Source organism: Passer montanus, unplaced genomic scaffold, assembly GCF_014805655.1.
Source record: "Passer montanus isolate IOZ18808 unplaced genomic scaffold, ASM1480565v1 scaffold66, whole genome shotgun sequence".
In the NCBI taxonomy this organism is placed as follows: Eukaryota; Metazoa; Chordata; class Aves; order Passeriformes; family Passeridae; genus Passer; species Passer montanus.
The window spans coordinates 5,868,455-5,884,438 of NW_024371704.1; the positions used below are offsets into that span (position 1 = coordinate 5,868,455).

The 15,984-nt window shown below is 39.7% G+C and overlaps 1 protein-coding gene across 2 annotated transcripts in view; it reads right to left on the minus strand.

The window, feature by feature from the left end:
• Window positions 1-2,938: 2,938 nt before the first annotated feature.
• STAT4 (signal transducer and activator of transcription 4) overlaps window positions 2,939-15,984 on the minus strand; it is a 39,731-nt gene continuing 26,685 nt past the window's right edge. For both annotated transcript variants that reach the window (XM_039728573.1, XM_039728574.1), the window contains exons 14-24: window positions 15,632-15,676; window positions 12,811-12,894; window positions 12,443-12,541; window positions 11,059-11,194; window positions 9,648-9,700; window positions 8,767-8,861; window positions 8,077-8,213; window positions 7,465-7,656; window positions 5,684-5,750; window positions 5,088-5,196; window positions 2,939-2,965 (exon numbers count right to left, since the gene is read on the minus strand). In XM_039728573.1, the coding sequence (XP_039584507.1) occupies window positions 2,939-2,965; window positions 5,088-5,196; window positions 5,684-5,750; window positions 7,465-7,656; window positions 8,077-8,213; window positions 8,767-8,861; window positions 9,648-9,700; window positions 11,059-11,194; window positions 12,443-12,541; window positions 12,811-12,894; window positions 15,632-15,676 (1,044 nt within the window). The remainder of the gene's footprint in view (window positions 2,966-5,087; window positions 5,197-5,683; window positions 5,751-7,464; window positions 7,657-8,076; window positions 8,214-8,766; window positions 8,862-9,647; window positions 9,701-11,058; window positions 11,195-12,442; window positions 12,542-12,810; window positions 12,895-15,631; window positions 15,677-15,984) is intronic.

Sequence of the window (15,984 nt, forward strand, 5' to 3'; positions counted from 1 at the left end):
AAACCTGAGGGCGGCCCTGAGGGCCGGGGGGCCTGCGGCTGCCCCGGCCCGGCGCCATAAACTGCGGGCAGCCGTGCCCCGTCTCCCTTGCCATTCCCATTCCATAAACTGCGGGCAGCCGTGCCCCGTCTCCCTTGCCATTCCCATTCCATAAACTGCGGGCAGCCGGGCCCCGTCTCCCTTGCCCTTCCCATTCCATTTCTTGCGGGCAGCCGGGCCCCGTCTCCCTTGCCCTTCCCATTCCATTTCTTGTCAGCCCTGCTCGCAGGGACGCTGTCGCTGCCTCTTGGTCCAGCGTAGCCTTTTTTGGGTTTTGTCTTGGTGCTTGGAGCCATTGAAGGCCAGGCTTTGCAGCGGGTTCCCCAGCGTGGTCTGTGCCCCCTCCCTCCGCAGGTGCAGGAGGCAGATCTTACTTCACGAAATAAATGAAGTAGGTCTGTTTGGTAAAGGTCGTGGTCTGAAAGACTAAGGAGCAGGAGATCTATAAACATGGCTGTGAATAAAAGCTATGGAAGAAGGTCACTGACAGTTCTTAATGGTTTTTAATTAGGATTGTTACAGTGTTGCACCAAGACAAAGCACAAAACAATCACATTTTTTTACTTTGCTGTTGCAAAACACAGCAAAAGCACAAGCACAATTAGTAGAACTACTTAAAAACAGTTTGTTTTTTTTTCTGGTAGTATCTTAGCACCCCTTTTTTTGTGTTTTTCCTCCATACCATTGTTTCACTGTGTGGAGAGCTGTGTTCTCATCACCGTGGCATAAGGTCAAAATTCACACTTTTTTAATGGGAGGGTGTTTGTTTTGGGCTGTATCCTAGAGATAAATTACCCTAGTGTTCCTTTAAAGCAGTGAAATGAATTCAAGGCAGGTCTTTTCCACAAAACATTAAGTCTTCCTATGCAAAAATCTGTTCAGAAGCAATAGCAGGAGCTGTCATGCCAAAACCTGACCCGTGGTGCTGTTCAGAAACCCCGGTTATATATATACATATATATATATATAAAAGTTAATACTTGAGAGTCTTGAAGGGTTGGAGAGCAGGGAAGAAGGAAAAAAGGCAACTGGTTCTCATGCCACGTCTGATCTTATCTTAGAGTACTTCTTTAGATGAACTTTAAATGGTCAAAAATGAAAGGTATCCCCCGTTTTGTTTGCATTAAGATTGTGAGGAGAGGTTAGAATGAAAAGGCATGCAGTAGCTGATGTCAGGGAGGTCACGTTTCCTGCTTCAGAATCCTGTGTTACTGTCAGTAGCTCAGTTTAAGGTCAACCAAAAGACAGCAAGTGTGTTTTTGTTGTGCCTTGGAAAAAATCCACAGAGGTCCGGGTATGCAACTTGAAGCCAAAATCTGATTTTATTCATGCTGGTTATATAAGTTACAGATGTTACCAAGCTATATACAGAATTGCTCTTGTTGTTTTTATACATGATGCTTGCTGAACTTATATGCAGCTTGCTTTGAGTCATTCAGTGTAATGAACAGGGATGCGTTTGTTTCTTTGAAATTTACTTCCATGTAACACAAAAATATCTTATTACTTTGTTTCCGCTCACTCACTTTCAACTAACCTAAATAGCATGGATGAAAGGAGAAATGAAAGTAAAATCTATGTCTTACTGATTCAAGGAGGTTAGGTTTTCATCACAGAAATCTCATTTATACTTGCTTGAGAAAGCTGTAAGGTGCAAGTGTTCAAGGGTTTGTGTTTTAAGAGCTTTGCATGCATTAACCATGTGTTCTGTGGGCAAGGCTTGCATTTTGATTAAACCTGCAATTTTGAAATACAGTGGCCTTGGAGTTGCCTGTTTATTATTTTAATAACAGAGATTTTAGGGATAACACTGGGGGAAATAAAACCAAAACAACAAAACCAAACAACCCAAACTCAGCAGTAAACACTTCTGAAAGGAAAAAAAAAGAAAAGACAATTTTAAGAGGACAATTTACTGTTTTTACAAAAACTAATTGTCCTGGTTATGAAGTGAGCCTGTGACACGCATGTGATATCCTGCCACGCAGCACAAGTTTCCAGGTGGTCAGCAAATGCTGCAGCTCTTCAGTAACTGTTTTTTTAAAGCTGCTTCCCTGTTGCCATTGAACAATTAGCATCCAAACTGTATCAGATTGGATTTTTTGTTTGTAGACTTTCTGACAGTACTTGCTGGGGTATCTGAGTGCCTCCTGCCCAAACAGATTTACTTCTGCAACTATTTTGTGAGAGGGGAAGTTTTACCGAGTCTCTCTTCCAGTGGAGAAATGGAGACAGCCTTTTTAACGCCACAAGTTTTATGTCTGCTTCCTTTCTGGAACTCCCTTCTCTCCCCAGCCTTGCTTACCTGCCTTTCACAACTTCTGCTGTGGTGTCAGATAAAAATCTATGTTGAAGGCAACTCATCTTTGGGGAAAGGCAATCCCCACATGCCTCTGCAACATCCAAAGTCAGGGGAACAAGAATCTTTGCTTTGAAATGGTATCTGACTCAGTGGTGTATAAGATTATGGATAAGCAGAAAGTATTTAACATCATAAATCCTAATTTCTCCAAACACATTAATGTATTTCGTTATCTTTATATGCTGCCTTCAGAAGCAAAACACTTTGTTCTTAGGTTCTCGTATTTACAGCAATTCTATGGAAATTAGTCAAATTAGCAAGTAAAATTTATCTCTGCTGAGACCCCACTGAAGTCAAATGACTCCCAAGCCTGAGAGGATTTGGTCTTTTTTCAGTGGCAACAGCAAATCTGACTTGCAAAAGGCTGTTGGAATCCCTAGGGAGAAAATTCTTTGTTTATGTATTGTTGAAAGAGGCCTAAGAATAATGTAATGGTTTCCAGAAAAGCTGACTTTCGAGGTGACAGGAAAAAAAAATTATGACTTCTTTAACCCATCCAATGTTCACACAATTACTGATTTTTCCAGTATGTGCACTTCAGTCAGTTGAGTAAGGAGAACTCAGCTAGAAGAAAAGAAGGAAAAGATTAGTCTCATGGCACTCACAGCTCTTCATTCAAAAGAAAATGCAGATGAAACCTTTTCTGGCTCAAGGTAACTGCAGAGTCACTTTGACAATGTCGTACAAACTGATAAGGATCTGAAAATCCTGTTTCTAGTTGTTTATAAAACAGAGGAATGCTCTTTAGAAGACACTGTGTAGGAAACTGTTGCAATAAGAATAAGCATGGTATTTCTTTTTTGTATGGACTTCTGTGGTTCTTGAAGCCTGTGGAAATGTATAGAAGGGTTCTTTCTTGTTCTTTTGATGGGTGAGGGAAGCTGGACTGGGGGGGAAGAGAAGGGAATTCAGCAAGACTGCAGAAAGTATATCTTGCTAAGACTGAGTTACTCAGTTATAGGATAATTGGCCTGCTGCGGATTTCACTCTTGTTTTCTGTATCTCACATGATACTTTTTTATTGGCATTTCATGGAGAAAAAGTATTGCTTTAATAGTGCAGATTATCTGCTTGCTATACTCAGCCAGCTCTTCAGCAGGGTAGATTGTTGTGTGAATTTGATGAAGAATAAACCTCCATTTTTTCCTCATTTCTGTTTAGCAAGGTAAATTGAATGGAAAAGGGAAGGAAGGAATTCTTCAAAATCTTCTAAAACTATTTTTCTCATGCAATTTCTAGCAGAACTTGAAAACATTTGCAGTAAGAGCCTACAGAAATATCACTTACCATCTAGCAGCACTGAACCCCTCATCTTGGTACCTTTAAAATTGTATTTAACACTTGGAGTTTGCTACCAGGCACATTCTTTTTGTCAGGTGAGGACCTTGAACAATGGCCATGGTCACAGCTTATTTTGAAGATCTGAATAGAGCTGGTTTGAGATTTACTGAGCATGCAAGAAGAAACCAAAAATGTTTGGAGGCTGATGTTAACCGAAAGTGAATCCAACTATTCTTTACCCTGACAAAAGTTCAGGAAAGCAAATGCGTGTGTTGTTCGTAAGTGCAGTTGAGGAGGTCAGAACCATTTCCACATGTTATAAACCAAAATAGAAATGAGTGGGGACATGTCCTGGATTGGGTGGGGTAGGTTTTAATGCAGAATTTTAATTCAGGCTGGTTATTTCGTTTTCAGCTAAAGAACTAGTTTGTCACAAGTGCTATCAGAGAAAAAAGTGAAGAATAAAAAAAGATATCTTGCTCTTGAGTGAATTTTCAGGTTGATATACTAAAGAACTTGTCCATTTCTATATAAAGTTTAACTGTACTTCTAATCACTGACAATCAGGATTCTGGTTTAGTTTTGTTCTATTTGTGGGTAAGAAGTGTTTACAGAGAAGCATTTGAAGGGGAATTAGCAGGCTTTGGAATACATAACCATTTTAAGATCATAAATCATTGAACATACACAAAGTTAATGGCTAGTAATAAAAAAGGAGTTGTTCTTCTAAAGCTGCTAGAGCCAAACAACTGCTATGTTTTCTGAGAAAAGTCTGCTGGACAAATTCCTGGCTATACATCATTGCTCTAAGGACTCTGAGCCATGATTATTCAGAACATCATTCCTAGTCAATAAGGAAAAAAGGAATTTTTAAAAAAAATATGATGTTTGTAGAGTATTTTCCTAACCTTTCTATATACTAAGGTAGTATTACTTTTCTTTGCTGAAAGTGTTTTAGTTGACTTTTAATTTTACACTTTGAAAGCCCATGTAAAATCTTGCCGCATGAAAAAGTTGTGCAAGTTTGCTAATTGGAAACTATCCTATTCCTTGGGCAGCTCCCCTGAGCAAGTCCAGGCCTTTGTGCTCTCCAGAGAATTAGTATAGGTGGCATGTGTTTGTCAGTGTAAAGCCTTCATTTGTGCAAGAACTCTGGGATCTTTGTGTTCTGACATTCGTGATTCATTGGCCAGCATGTCAGGCAATTCCAGTGCTTTCAAGATGCTTGCAGTATCCTGCACCATTTAGAATAGGAAATATCTGCACCATTGTTTCCGAATGTAATGGAGCAAGTGATGAAAGAGCTCTGATTCACAGTTGTACAAGCAGCCTTTTATTAACCAGCATCTGTGCTATATCCTGTTTGCTTCATATTTACTTAGGAATGGGAAAGTTTACAACTTACAGCAGTTTCAATGGCTGTGGGACTCAGGTGCTCTCTCAGCACAGCATAAACACTTGGAGACATTGGAAGAAGATCCGATGGAGAATGTGGTTCTGTAGAGTCATTTAAGCTAAAAAGAAAAAAAAGCGAACAAAAATATGCAAAAATAATCTAAGAAAAACTTGAATCCCTCTATGCATATCAGTGGAGTATGATGAATGTTTTTTAATTTATTAACCCTTTTCTCAGGCTTGCTGTTCTCAGGCCCTGTAAGCTCATGGAACAATCTGGTATACACTTAAAAATGTAGGAGATTGAGTCAGGTTTTTCCTATTTCCTTGCCCCTAACATCAGCTGCTGGGGGAAAAAAAAGGAATCAGTGAAAGAAAAGTAGATCAGACTACCATAAAATCTGCATTCAATTTTTACAAATGGTTATTCCCATTAATGGAAAAAGCACTCTACTGGTGAAGTCCTTTACTTCCCTTTCTTGTCTTTATCAGTTCTAGCCAAACTATTAAATAGTTTGGGGAAAGGAGGCAGGGAAAACTCTGAAATGGCATATAAATGAAATAAAAATAACAGGTAAAGTGTAACACACCTGTGAGGATACTTACATTTTGGAGACTGGGATAAATACAGAAGGAACGTAACCTTTCCCTCCTCCATCTGAGGGCTTTGAGACTAGAATAAATAGTAGAGAAATTAAATATTGTCTAGTCATTTGATTATCTATTTGACATTGATTATTTGCTTGAAATGCTGAAGACAATAATAAATTGTCAAGTCCCTGCATAAATAAGTAGCCATGAAAGTGAGGGGAATTCCTGAGATTAGTCCTTGAGTTCAGATCTTAGTCACAGAATTGCCTGTGCTCCCTTGATATGAATCACAGTATAATACTGCAACTGATGAGGGAGATTTCATTAGGCCTTCAAAGCAAATACACAATTCTTTAACTTTGGTACTCTGAACCTGCAGATTTCGGTTCTGCAAATGATTGGAGCTCTGTCTCTACAGATACAGCTTCAGCCATGTATTCTGAATTCCAATTCTTTTGCACGAAATTAAGCATATATGTAAGATGTTAGATGATTTGAGCATTAGGCAAAGTCCACAGAGTTAAAATGAAGAGGGAGAAGAATACTGTAGCCTCCAAATATTTTTGAGTTGCGTAGGAATTTGAGTTCAAATGAAATTGTAACCTTTGATACTGAAAGTCTAGAAGAATGTGTTTTATCTATTAAAAAATAAGGCTTTGAGGGCTTTCTTTAAGCAAGAATGAATTTGATCTAAAAATGAGCTGACTTGTGACTTGGACAAAAAAGAATGTGGGCCTGAACATATTTGGAAGCATCCTTGGTTCCTTTGGAACCAGCCTTTTTGCATTTTCTAGTGCAGTTGCCAGGGATTTTCAGAAACATTGTCTGCCACAATAACTTTGTACTTGTGCAGTATATTGGGAAAAGGTGGTGCAGATAAACAGCCTTTGTTTTAGGGTTCCATTGCATGAAATGAAACCAAGTAGGGCTTCCAAGCTGTTTGGGAAATACTGAGTTTTCTTGAAATTAAAGATACAGCATGCTACAGTGTAGTAACACAACTATGAACCCAATAAGCATGATGACTTTTCAGTTTCCTCTCCATTGAACACCCAAGCACTGAATTTTGTGATGCATCAGTCAGGGAAAAAAAAAAACCAAAAACCATTTCTTGTCTTCTTTTGACTATTGTCATCACCTCTAATGTTACCTCCAAGACCAGGGGTGTATTTGCAAAATGAAGCTGTCTGAATGACAGACACATGTTAAAACAGTTCTCTGGAAGATGACTATTACAGGAGGCATCTTAATCTGTTTTCAGTTTCCTCTCCATTGAACACCCAAGCACTGAATTTTGTGATGCATCAGTCAGGGAAAAAAAAAAAAAACATTTCTTGGCTTCTTTTGACTATTGTCATCACCTCTAATGTTACCTCCAAGACCAGGGGTGTATTTGCAAAATGAAGTTAAGTGACAGACACATGTCTGTCCTCCTCTCCCTCCTCTCCCTCCTCTCCTTCCAGTCCTCAAATTGCCTCTTGGCTTTGCATCTGCCTCCCTCCTCTCCCTCCTCTCCCTCCTCTCCCTCCTCTCCCTCCTCTCCCTCCTCTCCCTCCTCTCCCTCCTCTCCCTCCTCTCCCTCCTCTCCCTCCTCTCCCTCCTCTCCCTCCTCTCCCTCCTCTCCCTCCTCTCCCTCCTCTCCCTCCTCTCCCTCCTCTCCCTCCTCTCCCTCCTCTCCCTCCTCTCCCTCCTCTCCCTCCTCTCCCTCCTCTCCCTCCTCTCCCTCCTCTCCCTCAATTGCCTCTTGGCTTTGCAGCTGCTGTGCAGGAAGGGTAGATAGAGAAGTGGAGCCTAACCTTCGTTTGGCTGAGAGCTGTAGTGTTTGCCAAAGGCTTTGTCTTTGGGGATGTCTGGGTACAGGTACTTGAGGGGGTTTTCAGGAACGTTGTCTGCCATGATGACTTTGTAATCGCGCAGTATGTCGGCGAAGGGCAGGGCAGATAGGCGGCCTTTGTTGTAGGGTTCCACCGAATGAAATGTTACATCTCCTGCAAAAACACAAAGGCACCATAGCCTGTAGGTGACAGCTGCAGCTGGAACACATTTTTGCATTTCTTTTGAGGTTTACACTTGTACAGGCTTTACCTGTTCTTAGCTACGTCGGTATCTTTCAATATTTAATTTCTGCATATTTGGAAACAAATCTAAAGCCTGCAATTAGCAGGTGCACCTCACAGACAGCTTTGTTAATATAAAGGGCTCAGAAGTAGAATGTCAGAGTTTTGGTTTGTGTTTGAGAAATTGAGATACTTGTATCTTGTCCAAAACCATACTATAACATGATACATGTGAATTTTACTATCAAACCAAACAAAACTTGACTCCTGGATTACAGGTATACTGAAGAGTTTGGGTGAGTTTTGATTTAGTTGTTGGCTTGTTTTTTTAAAAATTTTAATTATACTTACCATTTTCTAGCTGATCCACCCAAGTAAAGGTAATTCCTCCCAGATTGCTCTCACTAAACCTTAATAAGAATGTTCCTGGTGTCTTGTCTTTCAGCAGAATTCGTTCCTTTTCTTTGCTTACAAATCCCATTATGTACCTGAGGTATAACAGGAAATCATGGGTTTACTTTTGGAAAAAAATACAGACTTTGATCTATGCAAAGATGTATAGAATCATAGAAGGGCCTGGGTTGGAAGGGACCTTGAAGTTCACCTGGTTCCAAACCCTCTGCTGTGGACAGGGACATCTGAGCAACCTGGTCTGGTGAAAGAACTATCCAGCCTGGCCTTGATCTGGCCAGACTTTATACAGGTGTCCAAAACCTGGTTACAAAGATTTATAAGGCTTGGGGATTATGACCAAAACTTTGTGTGGAATATGGCATTAAGCTCAAAGTACCATGAAGCTTGGAGAAATTTATCCCAGTACTTGATTGCATAGACAGAACTGAAGAATAGGTCTAAACCTGCATTTCTAAGAGATCCTATGTTTTTCCCCTTTGACAGCAATTTCCAAAAGTTATGAATGGGAGAAGGGAGACAGAAGTGTTAAACTCATTGTAAATACTCCATCTGGCTAAAACTGAGATGAGTAAAGGACAGAGAAAATGTGGAGAGACATCAATATACAGCAGTTCCCTTGCTGCTCACCCATCGATCCAAAGAGGAAGAATGTGTTTTTTAATCAAGTCCAGGATTGCTTCAAGCCAAACCCAAAAGGTAAAGGACTTCCCAGGCAAATGTTCCTAACAGTTAGAAAACAACCAAAAAACACAAACAAAACCAACACACACAAGAGGAGAATCATGAGAGTGATGTTACCCAACATTCACATGACAGTGTATTCTCAGTTTCTTAAGAATAAGCTACTTTTCTCAACTGAGAATCACAATTTGAGCTGTGGTTTTGAGTAACATCTCTCTTTCAACCTGACATAAAACCAACTGATTTTTAAGATATGCATTGGAAGCACCTTATTTTTCAAGGAGAATAAAAATCACATCTGTGGTTTCTTCCTAGTTATATGTTTATATTTTGAATGAAGGTGAGAAAGTTGAACTTCCTTCCAAGGTTCTCAACATGTTTAAATAAAATAGTTATTATGAAGTAAAAGAGCTTACCCTTCTTTATCAATACATTCTCTCTTCCTCATCCAAGTTATTGCATATATTGACTGGCTTGAAATAATTTAGGTCAAAACTAAACACATGAAAAATCTTATGCTTTATGAAAAATGTATTGCATACTTTGGTAAGACTTTCAATTGATCATATACAGAAATATATAAGGCACACTATAATGGCAGTTTCTGATATCTGCAGCAATATAATAAGTAGATCCCTAATCCCAAGCTTTATGCTTCTGCAAGTGTTTTTTCCTAGTTACATTTTTACAAGGGATGTGATTATGCTGAGCTGAAAGTCCCACATATGGCAAGTGGGAATCTTATCAGCAGCATCAGAGAAACAAAGATAGGCATGGCTGTGGGTGTTATGAGAAATAAGAGTTTAGTGTTACTTTTGGAACAGTACCTTGCAGAACTTTGCCCAGGATAGTTGATAATCATTGTAACTGACTTGCTGTCCTGAAAGAGGAAAAAGAAAAAGAAGTCCAAATGGTGCATGTATTATTCTGAAGTTATTAAATAGAAATTCCTTGATATCTGTGCAGCTGGGTGGGGGTTGAGGGGAGGAAGGGATAGGGGCATGCTAAGGGACTGTAGATCTGTTTTTCTCTATTCTTTTGAAGCAGATGATAATAGTTTTGGAAATATTGGCCTAAAGTAGCCTGTGACTTAGTTTTTGCAACACTACATGCTCAGTTTCAGTTTTTAGCCTAAATGTTACTTGTCAGCTTTCCCCAGGGCCTCTCGCTTCTGGGGCATGCTTGGGTCTCAGAGTACTCAAGAGTTCATCTTGCTGAGGTTACAGGGCCTCTTTGCTGTGCTGACACCAGTAAAGCATCTCTGGTGAGGCCCCAGAAATGAACAGACCCACAAAGACAGGTACTTAAAATGAAAAAAACCCAAACCAAACCTCATAAGCAAGCAAAAATACTTCCTTTTGATTTCAGATGTATGAGATAATTGTTAAGGAGGCAAAATAACATCACAGTTCGGTGTGACTTTGATGCCCTCTTCTTTCAGTTGAGCAGCCTGGAAGTTCGAAAGTTGAATTGCTTTCTGATAAGAATAAGCTGATGCCTGCTTTTCTTTAAAGAAAAAAAAATGTCATGGTGACATTTTTGACATCAGCTCTGGAAGTGGAGGTCATGCCATGCTGGTTTTGGCTGGGGTGGAGTTCAATTTCTTCACAGTAGCCAGTGTGTTTTGGACTTGTGCTGGAAACGGTGTTGGTAATACAGGGATGGTTTAGTTCTTGCCAAGCAGGGCTCACACACAGTGAAGGTGTTTTCTGCCTCTCAACCCTCCCATGAGCAAAGGGGCTGGGAGTGCTGGAAGCTGGGAGAGGACACAGCTAGGACAGCTGATCCAACTGGCCAAAAGGATATTCTTCCATAGGGTGACATGCTCAGCATGTAAACTTAGGGGTAAGAAGGAGGAAGGAGGGGATGTTTGGGGTGATGGCACTGTCTTCCCAAGTAACTCTTTTGTGTGATGAATCCAGCCCGGATTTCCAGGCTGAACACTTGCCTGCAGATGGGAGGTAGTGAATGAATTCCTTGTTTGCCTTGTGTGCACGTGTGGCTTTTGCTTTATGTGTTAAACTGTCTTTAGCTTGACCCATGAATCTTCTCACTTTACCCTTTTCCAACCTAACCTTTCCAATTCTCTCCCCATCTCACTCTGGGGGAGTGGGTGGCTGTGTGGGGCTTTGTTGCCAGCTGGTGCTAAACCACAACATGTGCCTAAAGCCCCTACATGTAGCTACCAAAGGTAAGAACCCCAAAGCAAATAAAATCTGTGTATTTCTACACACTTACCCATAAGTTTCTCTGCCAGCATGTTGAGCTGTTCAGAATTGAGTCCACGACCAACATATGATGAAAATTGCCAGCTCAGGACTTCTAAGAGCTGGCTTAAAGTGGCAGCAGGGGGGTTGTTGAAGAAAGACAAATTCTGCAACAGAATGAATGCTTTGTTTAGATAGCAACCATGAATACATATCAGGCTGTAAGAGGAGGCTGCAAGTACTTGAGCAGAATGTGGAAGTGTTGAAAGTGAGCTATGTGTGTGGGGAAGCACTGGGCAAACGTGTGGGCACCAAGCTAGGTCCAATGGGGAGCCTGAGCAGGGTTTTAGGGCAAGACTCCTAGAGAGAGCTAAAGTCCCTGTGTGCATCTTGGATGTTAAAATACCTTGCTATGCCTCTGGTAGTATCCCGTGTAATGACAGTGAGAATATGCTTACATCCTGTCCAAAAAAAAAAAAATCATCTAGATATTATCACTATATTTTAATGTTTAGTGCATGGAAAATTTTAAACCATTACATACTGATATGGTGACGTGCTGTTGAATCATTTGGCTTATCTTAGTTTTTTCAGTTGTGGGGTTTTTGTTGTTTTTTTGGTTTTTTTTGATTGTACACACAAATGGACATACTGAAGTCTGTGCAAAAACTCTTTGGAGTATCACAGAGTGATAATGCAGTCCAGCCTGCTGGTCAGCTGGCCTGCCAGCATGGCAGACTGTCTGGCCCTTTCCCTGCTCTGAGCATCTGTGTGACTGCACTAATCCCCAGCTGAAAGCCCGAGAGCCATTGACAGCCCTGTTCCACAGTCTGCAAATACAGTAACAATGACTGAATCTAAAATATGTGCTGAGACAGCTGGAGCCTTAGAAAGAATGATTCTGCCTTTGCTCAGGGTTAGAGCCACTAGAACTTGCTACTTAACATTTATAATCTTCTCCACAGAAAGCACAAGTTCCTATAAAATCCAGGGAGGAAAGCACCACTTAAGTACATTGCAGATTCACCTACATGCCTGCTTTCCTGGGCTGGAGTTGCACTGGTAGAATTATTTTCTAACAGGTCTAGTTTTAGTCAGCCACACCCAAGAAAGATAAATTAAAACTAGTGCTGTGAGAGAAGTTGTGGAGAATGCCTGTCACCTCTCCTTAGTTTATGAACTACTACTTTAGGCTACAAAAAGAAAAGCTAAGGGTGCATGTGGTTTTATATCTGGGCAGGGAAAGAAAGATAAAGAGAACAACAATAAAGTGTGCTGTTGATAACGGCGTATGTGACAAAAATAAGGCCAGTTCAAGATGGAAATACATATTTTTTTATACTTAATGTATTTAGTAACCAAATAATACAAATGTTAAAGTGCAGAAAGTCAATATTTTCATACTGAGGACCTACCTGAGGGTCGTTGGTTGACAGGTTGTACCAAATGATAGAGGCCCATGCGTTGGGCAGTTGGCTGACATTGGAAATCATCACCACAGGCAAAGAGCTGGTCTGGTGGAGAGAATGAATGCCCTGTGTAAATGTCCCTGAGGAAAGTATTAGTGCTGTGCTGTGCTTTGGGTTTTTAGCCTCTCGTTCTTCCCAAAGCACAGCCTTCTTTTCCAGAAGCTCTGGAAATCTTGTGTCAGCTTGTGGTTGCTGCTGGGGGCCTCACTGAGGGCAGGCAGACCTGTGCTGTGGCCCAGCACAGTTGTACTTCTGTAAACTGCTGGAAAACGCCTTTTTTTCCTGCCCCAGACTAATCTGCCCTGAATACTCACTTCCAAATTTATGGTCAATCCATACAGGCAGACCTGTGTCTCAAAGCTGATGGAGTGCAGCTCCTCGGTCACCATGTGAGGGCCCTGAGGGAACAACGAGGTTATGAAGCTGGGAGTACAGAGCTGGCATTTAACAATGTTTAGTGATCAGCTGCTGAGGTTACACTTGGAAGGAAAACTCAAATATATAAGCAGAACAGGAAAAGAAGGAAGTGAAGGAAACAATTTGTTTGTTCAACCCTGATATCAAATTAGTCCAGAAGTCTGGTATTTTTTTCTGACGAATCTAAAAGAACCCCTTAATATTGTTAAAGCAGTACTTCTAAACTTTTATCTTTTTCTAAAATGGTACTTTCAAACACAAATTTGCACACAAGAAGGTAACAGATAATTTTGTGTGTCTGATGAAGGTTGTCTCCAACTTTCTTTTCCCTAAAGTTTCCTTACTGATTGAAAATTTGACTTTAAACAGGGATGTTCAACTTAAGGAGAAGCAAACCAGAAACAAAGCAAATAGACACAGCTTTAATGACAAATGGGCCTTCATTCAGGTTTGCTATGGGTACTAGCTGAAGAACTAAAGGCCTAAATCATTAATCTGAAGTAAATCTGGTATTAAAACCTCAAGCTTTTTTCGTGGATGGAAAAAACCTAAAATCTGTTTGTCATTGTTGATTAAAGTTTGGAGTATTAGCGTTTGTTTTGATTACAAAGCAGCATAGCTCTGCAAAGATCCAAATCTCTGCCCCTTAGGAAACAGATTTCTTGAAATACATTTCCATCCCCAGAACTCAAAGTATAAAAATATATTTTCTCTTTTCCAGTTTTCTTTGTTGTTGGAAACAGATTTCTTGAAATACATTTCCATCCCCAGAACTCAAAGTATAAAAATATATTTTCTCTTTTCCAGTTTTCTTTGTTGTTGGAAACAGATTTCTTGAAATACATTTCCATCCCCAGAACTCAAAGTATAAAAATATATTTTCTCTTTTCCAGTTTTCTTTGTTGTTGGAAACAGATTTCTTGAAATACATTTCCATCCCCAGAACTCAAAGTATAAAAATATATTTGCTCTTTTCCAGTTTTCTTTGTTGTTGGACTTTCCCTCCCCATCATGCATTTTTGTCAGAATTTTCTTAAAAAAAAAAAATAAATTGCAAATCAAAATGCTCTCCCTTAATGAAATATCTGCTTTCAATCAATGTAAAATAAAAGTATTTCTTGGTAGAGGACCTTGTGGCCTTATCTTTGCCACGGAGCACCTCCTCCAGGACATGTACAGGCCACTGCAACAAATGGTACTGAATAAATGAGGAATTGGGACCACAGGAGATCCTTGGGCATCTGAATAACAAATCTGCCTTGCAAAGGGAAAATCCAGCTTAGACCTGAAGGCTTTTACATTAAATACTCATCCATCAAATTAGCTAAAATGTTTTAATATAGGTTGACTCAATCCAGCTCAACCTGTATTTCTGACACAAAGTTGAAAAGACTTGGTGAAATAACCCTTCTTCCCCCATTAATATTTTGCAGAAGCAAATTTTTCTCATGGAAAAATCATCTAGGCAAAAAGGTACATCTGCCTGAAAGGACAAATCTAAAATAGAGAACTTTCACTTTTTTCTTAATGAGGCCAGTTATATTTAACTACACTTTTAGCATACTGAACATCCTATAACAAACCAAGCATTATAGTTGCTGTTAACAAAGAAAATCCCAGCTCTTGTTCTGCTAATAGCCACTTTCACAGACTGACTTGACCAAGGAGAGGCTCAGTTTGAGGAAATCAGCAGTGAACCAGGTCACAGTTCAGCTGTCCTAATTCTTCATGGCTCTATGACAGCTTTATATAGTTTTAAAGGCACAATGTGTACAAGGGGGAGGAAAATGCTGCCAAAACTGGAGTGACAACATTTCTTAACCTACATTTTTGCATTAGCTTGTTGTGGTGTCAGTGATTTTGTAAGCAGCCAAAGTAACTGGGAGGTGAGCCTTGAGTTTCAGTCTTGCTAGTCGGGTGGTGAGTTGTTCTGTACAGAAATGTGTGTGAAATGGGCACACGTGTCTTCTGCTTTAGGTTTTGGTCATATTCCTCATGCTGATCACACCTTTTGCTTTGTACTTATACAAGCACAAGAGTTATCTGAAGTATTGTTTAACTACAGCTGTTTGCGCTGTGATGTGAGTGATTTTATTTTTATACCTTTAAAAATATTTTTCTAAACTTTGCTAATACAACTTTACTCTCAGGTATGCTGGTTTTAGTGCTGTCATGCCATACACAGAGTCACCACGAGAGGGGAACCTACGACCAGGCTGGGACAAGTGCAAGTAGATCAAGCCCATTTTTGGTCGTGGCTGAGGCAGCAAACCTCTTTGATGCAAAGATAATCACGCATTGAGTTCAGCTTTGAACCTGACCAGCAGAACATATATTTAAGGGACCTTTCCTGTAGGAAACCATTATTTTAACCCCAAAGAAAAATATTTAATAGCTTATTTAGTTTTGGTTGGGTTGTTTTGTTTTTGGGGTTTTTTTTCCCCAAAATGTAAATGACCAAAAAGGTAACCTTTGAGTGGAATGCACACATTTGAATTATTATTCTCTACCTTCTGTTGGAACTTTTTCAATATACAGACTTCAGGCATGCAATTACAATTTGAGTTGTTCCAAACAGTTCTCATTATACTAACATAATAATTGCATCCTGTGCTTCATATATATTTCAAAATATAACAACTCTTTGATTTAAATAAAATCAAATCTGAAATACTTGTGAGAGTATGCAAAAACAACATGTAAAATAAATGCACAAACCTCATTTCCTTTGCTTCCAGCACTTGTTTTCATTTCTTTGGGTTGCTGTATAAAGCAAAGCAATATTTATATGTCAGAGAAACTATAGACAGAAGTACATATAAAGAACATAATTTGTAACCAGGATATTCTTAGTTATAATAAGATGTTATTTGCAATATATAATTTAAGTCTAGTGAAGACTCTGACACTGCACATTGAAAATTCTATTCAGTAAGGAGTCTTCTGATATTTTTAAAGAATTTTTAGGAAACTAAGTTAATGTAACAAAGCATTAATTAGAGTGCTTGCCAAGTGTATTCCACCAAAAAAAAAAAAAGCTAAAAACCATTGATCTCAATCTCCTTTTGCAA